We start from the raw sequence: 9836 nt of genomic DNA on the forward strand, positions 1-9836 counted from the left end.
CTGTACATGAAGGATGGTCAGTGGGGTTAGCTGTACAGGAAGGGTTATACTGTATGAAGGATGGTCAGTGGGGTTAGCTGTACAGGAAGGGTTATACTGTATGAAGGATGGTCAGTGGGGTTAGCTGTACATGAAGGATGATCAGTGGGGTTAGCTGTACAGGAAGGGTTATACTGTATGAAGGATGGTCAGTGAGGTTAGCTGTACAGGACAGGTTATACTGTATGAAGGATGGTCAGTGGGGTTAGCTGTACATGAAGGATGGTCAGTGGGGTTAGCTGTACAGGAAGGGTTATACTGTATGAAGGATGGTCAGTGGGGTTAGCTGTACAGGAAGGGTTATACTGTATGAAGGATGGTCAGTGGGGTTAGCTGTACATGAAGGATGGTCAGTGGGGTTAGCTCTACATGAAGGATGGTCAGTGGGGTTAGCTGTACAGGAAGGGTTATACTGTATGAAGGATGGTCAGTGGGGTTAGCTGTACAGGAAGGGTTATACTGTATGAAGGATGGTCAGTGGGGTTAGCTGTACATGAAGGATGGTCAGTGGGGTTAGCTGTACAGGAAGGGTTATACTGTATGAAGGATGGTCAGTGGGGTTAGCTGTACATGAAGGATGGTCAGTGGGGTTAGCTGTACAGGAAGGGTTATACTGTATGAAGGATGGTCAGTGGGGTTAGCTGTACAGGAAGGGTTATACTGTATGAAGGATGGTCAGTGGGGTTAGCTGTACATGAAGGATGATCAGTGGGGTTAGCTGTACAGGAAGGGTTATACTGTATGAAGGATGGTCAGTGAGGTTAGCTGTACAGGACAGGTTATACTGTATGAAGGATGGTCAGTGGGGTTAGCTGTACATGAAGGATGGTCAGTGGGGTTAGCTATACATGAAGGATGGTCAGTGGGGTTACCTGTACATAACGGATGGTCAGTGGGGTTAGCTATACATGAAGGATGGTCAGTGGGGTTAGCTGTACAGGAAGGGTTATACTGGAAGGATGGTCATACTGTACATGAAGGATGGTCAGTGGGGTTAGCTGTACATGAAGGATGGTCAGTGGGGTTAGCTGTACATGAAGGATGGTCAGTGGGGTTAGCTGTACATGAAGGATGGTCAGTGGGGTTAGCTGTACATGAAGGATGGATGGAAGGATGGTCAGTGGGGTTAGCTGTACAGGAAGGGTTATACTGTATGAAGGATGGTCAGTGGGGTTAGCTGTACATGAAGGATGGTCAGTGGGGTTAGCTGTATGAGGAAGGGTTATACTGGAAGGATGGTCAGTGGGGTTAGCTGTACAGGAAGGGTTATACTGTATGAAGGATGGTCAGTGGGGTTAGCTGTACATGAAGGGGGTTATACTGTATGAAGGATGGTCAGTGGGGTTAGCTGTACATGAAGGATGGTTATACTGTATGAAGGATGGTCAGTGGGGTTAGCTGTTATACTGTATGAAGGATGGTCAGTGGGGTTAGCTGTACATGGTCAGGGGGTTATACTGTATGAAGGATGGTCAGTGGGGTTAGCTGTATATGAAGGATGGTCAGTGGGGTTAGCTCTACATGAAGGATGGTCAGTGGGGTTAGCTGTACAGGAAGGGTTATACTGTATGAAGGATGGTCAGTGGGGTTAGCTGTACAGGAAGGGTTATACTGTATGAAGGATGGTCAGTGGGGTTAGCTGTACATGAAGGATGGTCAGTGGGGTTAGCTGTACAGGAAGGGTTATACTGTATGAAGGATGGTCAGTGGGGTTAGCTGTACATGAAGAATGGTCAGTGGGGTTAGCTGTACAGGAAGGGTTATACTGTATGAAGGATGGTCAGTGGGGTTAGCTGTACAGGAAGGGTTATACTGTATGAAGGATGGTCAGTGAGGTTAGCTGTACAGGACAGGTTATACTGTATGAAGGATGGTCAGTGGGGTTAGCTGTACAGGACAGGTTATACTGTATGAAGGATGGTCAGTGGGGTTAGCTGTACAGGACAGGTTATACTGTATGAAGGATGGTCAGTGGGGTTCGCTGTACAGGACAGGTTATACTGTATGAAGGATGGTCAGTGGGGTTAGCTGTACATGAAGGATGGTCAGTGGGGTTAGCTGTACAGGACAGGTTATACTGTATGAAGGATGGTCAGTGGGGTTAGCTGTACAGGAAGGGTTATACTGTATGAAGGATGGTCAGTGGGGTTAGCTGTACAGGAAGGGTTATACTGTATGAAGGATGGTCAGTGGGGTTAGCTGTACATGAAGGATGATCAGTGGGGTTAGCTGTACATGAAGGATGGTCAGTGGGGTTAGCTATACATGAAGGATGATCAGTGGGGTTAGCTGTACATGAAGGATGGTCAGTGGGGTTAGCTATACATGAAGGATGGTCAGTGGGGTTAGCTATACATGAAGGATGATCAGTGGGGTTAGCTGTACATGAAGGATGATCAGTGGGGTTAGCTGTACATGAAGGATGGTCAGTGGAGTTAGCTATACATGAAGGATGGTCAGTGGGGTTAGCTGTACATGAAGGATGGGTTATACTGTATGAAGGATGGTCAGTGGGGTTAGCTGTACAGGACAGGTTATACTGTATGAAGGATGGTCAGTGGGGTTAGCTGTACATGAAGGATGGGTTATCCTGCATGAAGGATGGTCAGTGGGGTTAGCTGTACAGGACAGGTTATACTGTATTAAGGATGGTCAGTGGGGTTAGCTGTACATGAAGGATGGTCAGTGGGGTTAGCTGTACATGAAGGATGGTCAGTGGGGTTAGCTGTACATGAAGGATGGTCAGTGGGGTTAGCTGTACATGAAGGATGGTCAGTGGTGTTAGCTGTACATGAAGGGTGGTCAGTGGGGTTAGATGTACAGGAAGGGTTATACTGTATGAAGGATGGTCAGTGGGGTTAGCTGTACATGAAGGATGGTCAGTGGGGTTAGCTGTACATGAAGGATGGTCAGTGGGGTTAGCTGTACATGAAGGATGGTTTATACTGTATGAAGGATGATCAGTGGGGTTAGCTGTGCATGAAGGATGGTCAGTGGGGTTAGCTGTACATGAAGGATGGTCAGTGGGGTTAGCTGTACATGAAGGATGGTCAGTGGGGTTAGCTGTACATGAAGGATGGTCAGTGGGGTTAGCTATACATGAAGGATGGTCAGTGAGGTTAGCTGTACAGGAACGATGGGTTATACTGTATGAAGGATGATCAGTGGGGTTAGCTGTACAGGACAGGTTATACTGTATGAAGGATGGTCAGTGGGGTTAGCTGTACAGGACAGGTTATACTGTATGAAAGACGGTAAGTGGGGTTAGCTGTACAGGACAGGTTATACTGTATGAAGGATGGTCAGTGGGGTTAACTGTACATGAAGGATGGTTTATACTGTATGAAGGATGATCAGTGAGGTTAGCTGTACATGAAAGATGGTCAGTGGGGTTAGCTGTACAGGAAGGATGGTCAGTTGGGTTAGCTATATATGAAGGATGGTCAGTGGGATTAGCTGTACATGAAGGATGGTCAGTGGGGTTAGCTGTACAGGAAGGATGGGTTATACTGTATGAAGGATGGTCAGTGGGGTTAGCTGTATATGAAGGATGGTCAGTGGGGTTAGCTGTACATGAAGGATGGTCAGTGGGATTAGCTGTACATGAAGGGTTATACTGTATGAAGGATGGTCAGTTGGGTTAGCTGTACATGAAGGATGGTCTGTGGGGTTAGCTATACCTGAAGGATGGTCAGTGGGGTTAGCTGTACAGGAAGGATGGGTTATACTGTATTAAGGATGGTCAGTGAGGTTAGCTGTACAGGAAGGATGGGTTATACTGTATGAAGGATGGCCAGTGGGGTTAGCTGTACAGGAAGGATGGGTTATCCTGTATGAAGGATGGTCAGTGGGGTTAGCTGTACAGGAAGGATGGGCTATACTGTATGAAGGATGGTCAGTGGGGTTAGCTGTATATGAAGGATGGTCAGTGGGGTTAGCTATACATGAAGGATGGTCAGTGGGATTAGCTGTACAGGAAGGGTGGGTTATACTGTATGAAGGATGGCCAGTGGGGTTAGCTGTACAGGAAGGATGGGTTATCCTGTATGAAGGATGGTCAGTGGGGTTAGCTGTACATGAAGGATGGTCAGTGGGGTTAGCTGTACATGAAGGATGGTCAGTGGGGTTAGCTGTCAAGGATGGTCAGTGGGTTAGCTACATACGGATGGTCAGTGGGGTTGGCTATACATGAAGGATGGTCAGTGGGGTTAGCTGTACAGGAAGGGTTATACTGTATGAAGGATGGTCAGTGGGGTTAGCTGTACATGAAGGATGGTCAGTGGGGTTAGCTATACATGACGGATGGTCAGTGGGGTTAGCTGTACATGAAGGATGGTCTGTGGGGTTAGCTATACATGAAGGATGGTCAGTGGGGTTAGCTGTACAGGAAGGATGGGTTATACTGTATGAAGGATGGCCAGTGGGGTTAGCTGTACAGGAAGGATGGGTTATACTGTATGGAGGATGGTCAGTGGGGTTAGCTGTACAGGAAGGATGGGTTATACTGTATGAAGGATGGTCAGTGGGGTTAGCTGTACATGAAGGATGGTCAGTGGGGTTAGCTATACATAACGGATGGTCAGTGGGGTTAGCTATACATGAAGGATGGTCAGTGGGGTTAGCTGTACAGGAAGGGTTATACTGTATGATGGATGGTCAGTGGGGTTAGCTGTACATGAAGGATGGTCAGTGGGGTTAGCTATACATGAAGGATGGTCAGTGGGGTTAGCTATACATGAAGGATGGTCAGTGGGGTTAGCTATACATGAAGGATGGTCAGTGGGGTTAGCTATACATGAAGGATGGTCAGTGGGGTTAGCTGTACATGAAGGATGGTCAGTGGGGTTAGCTATACATGAAGGATGGTCAGTGGGGCTTACATGAAGGATGGTCAGTATACATGAAGGATGGTCAGTGGGGTTAGCTGTACATGAAGGATGGTCAGTGGGGTTAGCTGTACATGAAGGATGGTCAGTGGGGTTATACTGTACATGAAGGATGGTCAGTGGGGTTAGCTGTACAGGAAGGATGGTTATACTGTATGAAGGATGGTCAGTGGGGTTAGCTGTACAGGAAGGATGGTTATACTGGAAGGATGGTCAGTGGGGTTAGCTGTACATGAAGGATGGTTATCCTGTATGAAGGATGGTCAGTGGGGTTAGCTGTACAGGAAGGATTATACTGTATGAAGGATGGTCAGTGGGGTTAGCTGTACATGAAGGATGGTCAGTGGGGTTAGCTATACATGAAGGATGGTCAGTGGGGTTAGCTGTACATGAAGGATGGTCAGTGGGGTTAGCTGTACATGAAGGATGGTCAGTGGGGTTAGCTGTACATGAAGGATGGTCAGTGGGGTTAGCTGTACATGAAGGATGGTCAGTGGGGTTAGCTGTACATGAAGGATGGTCAGTGGGGTTAGCTGTACATGAAGGATGGGTTATCCTGTATGAAGGATGATCAGTGGGGTTAGCTGTGCATGAAGGATGGTCAGTGGGGTTAGCTGTACATGAAGGATGGTCAGTGGGGTTAGCTGTACATGAAGGATGGTCAGTGGGGTTAGCTGTACATGAAGGATGGTCAGTGGGGTTAGCTGTACATGAAGGATGGTCAGTGGGGTTAGCTGTACATGAAGGATGGGTTATCCTGTATGAAGGATGATCAGTGGGGTTAGCTGTACAGGACAGGTTATACTGTATGAAGGATGGTCAGTGGGGTTAGCTGTACAGGAAGGTTATACTGTATGAAAGATGGTCAGTGGGGTTAGCTGTACAGGAAGGAGGTTATACTGTATGAAGGATGGTCAGTGGGGTTAACTGTACATGAAGGATGGTTTATACTGTATGAAGGATGGTCAGTGGGTTAGCTGTACATGAAAGATGGTCAGTGGGGTTAGCTGTACAGGAAGGATGGTCAGTGGGGTTAGCTATACATGAAGGATGGTCAGTGGGGGTAGCTGTACATGAAGGATGGTCAGTGGGGTTAGCTGTACAGGAAGGATGGGTTATACTGTATGAAGGATGGTCAGTGGGGTTAGCTGTACATGAAGGATGGTCAGTGGGGTTAGCTGTACATGAAGGATGGTCAGTGGGATTAGCTGTACATGAAGGATTCAGTACTGTACATGAAGGATGGTCAGTGGGGTTAGCTATACATGAAGGATGGTCAGTGGGGTTAGCTATACATGAAGGATGGTCAGTGGGGTTAGCTGTACAGGAAGGATGGGTTATACTGTATGAAGGATGGTCAGTGGGGTTAGCTGTACAGGAAGGATGGGTTATACTGTATGAAGGATGGTCAGTGGGGTTAGCTGTACAGGAAGGATGGGTTATCCTGTATGAAGGATGGTCAGTGGGGTTAGCTGTACAGGAAGGATGGGTTATACTGTATGAAGGATGGTCAGTGGGGTTAGCTGTACATGAAGGATGGTCAGTGGGGTTAGCTATACATGAAGGATGGTCAGTGGGGTTAGCTATACATGAAGGATGGGTTATACTGTATGAAGGATGGTCAGTGGGGTTAGCTGTACAGGAAGGATGGTCATGGGGTTATACTGGATGGTCAGTGGGGTTATGAAGGATGGTCAGTGGGGTTAGCTATACATGAAGGATGGTCAGTGGGGTTAGCTATACATGAAGGATGGTCAGTGGGGTTAGCTGTACATGAAGGATGGTCAGTGGGGTTAGCTGTACAGGAAGGGTTATACTGTATGAAGGATGGTCAGTGGGGTTAGCTGTACATGAAGGATGGTCAGTGGGGTTAGCTATACATGACGGATGGTCAGTGGGGTTAGCTATACATGAAGGATGGTCAGTGTGGGGTTAGGATGAAGGATGGATGGTCAGTGGGGGGTTAGCTGTACAGGAAGGATGGGTTATACTGTATGAAGGATGGTCAGTGGGGTTAGCTGTACAGGAAGGATGGGTTATACTGTATGAAGGATGGGTGGGGTTAGCTGTACAGGTCAGTGGGGTTAGCTGTACAGGAAGGATGGGTTATACTGTATGAAGGATGGTCAGTGGGGTTAGCTGTACATGAAGGATGGTCAGTGGGGTTAGCTATACATGACGGATGGTCAGTGGGGTTAGCTATACATGAAGGATGGTCAGTGGGGTTAGCTGTACAGGAAGGGTTATACTGTATGATGGATGGTCAGTGGGGTTAGCTGTACATGAAGGATGGTCAGTGGGGTTAGCTATACATAACGGATGGTCAGTGGGGTTAGCTATACATGAAGGATGGTCAGTGGGGTTAGCTATACATGAAGGATGGTCAGTGGGGTTAGCTATACATGAAGGATGGTCAGTGGGGTTAGCTGTACATGAAGGATGGTCAGTGGGGTTAGCTATACATGAAGGATGGTCAGTGGGGTTAGCTGTACAGGAAGGATGGGTTATACTGTATGAAGGATGGTCAGTGGGGTTAGCTGTACATGAAGGATGGTCAGTGGGGTTAGCTGTACATGAAGGACAGGTTATACTGTATGAAGGATGGTCAGTGGGGTTAGCTGTACAGGACAGGTTATACTGTATGAAGGATGGTCAGTGGGGTTAGCTGTACATGAAGGATGGTCAGTGGGGTTAGCTGTACATGAAGGATGGGTTATCCTGTATGAAGGATGATCAGTGGGGTTAGCTGTACAGGACAGGTTATACTGTATGAAGGATGGTCAGTGGGGTTAGCTGTACATGAAGGATGGTCAGTGGGGTTAGCTGTACATGAAGGATGGGTTATACTGTATGAAGGTTGGTCAGTGGGGTTAGCTGTACAGGAAGGATGGGTTATACTGTATGAAGGATGGTCAGTGGGGTTAGCTGTATATGAAGGATGGTCAGTGGGATTAGCTGTACAGGAAGGGTTATACTGTATGAAGGATGGTCAGTGGGGTTAGCTGTACAGGAAGTCAGGTTATACTGTATGAAGGATGGTCAGTGGGGTTAGCTGTACATGAAGGATGGTCAGTGGGTTAGCTATACATGGGGTTACGATGGTCAGTGGGGTTAAGCTGTACATGAAGGATGGTCAGTGGCAGTGGGGTTAGCTGTACAGGAAGGATGTTATACTGTATGAAGGATGGTCAGTGGGGTTAGCTGTACATGAAGGATGGTCAGTGGGGTTAGCTATACATGACTATACAGGATGGTCAGTGGGGTTAGCTATACATGAAGGATGGTCAGTGGGGTTAGCTGTACAGGAAGGATGGGTTAGCTACTGTTATGAAGGATGGTCAGTGGGTGGGGTTAGCTGTACAGGAAGGATGGGTTATGGGGTTAGCTGTATGAAGGATGGTCAGTGGGGTTAGCTGTACAGGGATGGTCATGGGTTATACTGAAGGATGGTGTGGATGTACATGAAGGATGGTCAGTGGGGTTAGCTGTACATGAAGGATGGTCAGTGGGGTTAGCTGTACATGAAGGATGGTCAGTGGGGTTATACAGGATGGAGTGGGGTTATACTACATGAAGGATGGTCAGTGGGGTTAGCTACACATGAAGGATGGTCAGTGGGTTAGTGCAGGGGGGTTATGTATGAAGGATGGTCAGTGGGGTTAGCTGTACATGAAGGGATGGTCAGTGGGGTTAGCTGTACAGGAAGGGGTTATACTGTATGAAGGATGGTCAGTGGGGTTAGCTGTAGTGAAGGATGGTCAGTAGCTGTACATGAAGGATGGGTGGGGTATCTGTATGAAGGATGGTCAGGGGGTTAGCTGTTAGATGAAGGATGATCAGTGGGGTTAGCTGTACAGGACAGGGTTATACTGTATGAAGGATGGTCAGTGGGGTTAGCTGTACAGACAGGTTATACTGATGAAGGATGGTCAGTGGGGTTAGCTGTACAGAAGGGGGTTATCCTGTATGAAGGATGATCAGTGGGGTTACATACATGAAGGATGGTCAGTGGGGTTAGCTGTACATGAAGGATGTTATACTGTATGAAGGATGGTCAGTGGGGTTAGCTGTACATGAAGGATGGTCAGTGGGTTAGCTGTACATGAAGGATGGTCAGTGGGGAAGAAGGATGGTCAGTGGGGTTATACATGAAGGGTTATACTGAGAAGGATGGTCAGTGGGGTTAGCTGTACAAGGATGGTCAGTGGGGTTAGCTGTACAGGAAGGATGGTTATACTGTATAGGATGATCAGTCAGTTAGCTGGGAAGGTTATACTGTATGAAGGATAGAAGGATAGTCAGTGAGGTTAGGTGTACATGAAGGATGGGTTATACTGTATGAAGGATGGTCAGTGGGGTTAGCTGTACATGAAGGATGGGTTATACTGTATGATGGGTGGGTCAGTGGGGGCTTGGTACCTCTGTGGATTAGCAGGATGTCGTTCTCGTTGACAGGTCGATGGACCATGTCCGAGTCTGGCTGTCCTGCTAATAGGTGCTCATAGAACCACTCACAGCGCTCCTTGAAGGGCTGCGAGGGGAACAAACAAAAACACTTCACTTACAGCCTGCAGGTATAGTGCATTATGATGCAGTTATAATGTATTACAAGACTTCATAGGATAATAATAAAACCTTATAAAGCCTAACTAAATACCAGCCACAGAACTTCCCAAAACTCATTATCTGTCTATACACTTAAATCTGAGACGGTGTCTAAACCAATGGTTCCAAAGCCTCAAGTGTTGAAATACAGTGTCTGGAGAATGCAGAGAGGGAAGAGTGGCATTTATATTTGCATAATATTTCAATGTATTTGTTCTCTATGAGAGATGAGCTGGGGAGAGACAAAGTGAGAGACAGAGCGCGAGAGAGATTTCCCCCTGGGGCTCCTGTGCATACTGAGAGGGA

The 9836-nt window shown here is 47.3% G+C and overlaps 1 protein-coding gene across 5 annotated transcripts in view; it reads right to left on the reverse strand.

Moving 5' to 3' along the window:
• Positions 1 to 9836, reverse strand: part of hace1 (HECT domain and ankyrin repeat containing E3 ubiquitin protein ligase 1) — a 46363-nt gene that overhangs the window by 10191 nt on the left and 26336 nt on the right. For all 5 annotated transcript variants that reach the window (XR_008090539.1, XM_052494601.1, XM_052494600.1 and 2 more), the window contains exon 15: positions 9345 to 9456. Coding sequence is in view for 4 of the 5 variants with exons in the window: in XM_052494601.1 (XP_052350561.1) it covers positions 9345 to 9456 (112 nt within the window). In the remaining variant the exon portion in view is untranslated. The remainder of the gene's footprint in view (positions 1 to 9344; positions 9457 to 9836) is intronic.

This window comes from Oncorhynchus keta, chromosome 34 (genome assembly GCF_023373465.1).
Source record: "Oncorhynchus keta strain PuntledgeMale-10-30-2019 chromosome 34, Oket_V2, whole genome shotgun sequence".
NCBI classification, from domain to species: domain Eukaryota; kingdom Metazoa; phylum Chordata; class Actinopteri; order Salmoniformes; family Salmonidae; genus Oncorhynchus; species Oncorhynchus keta.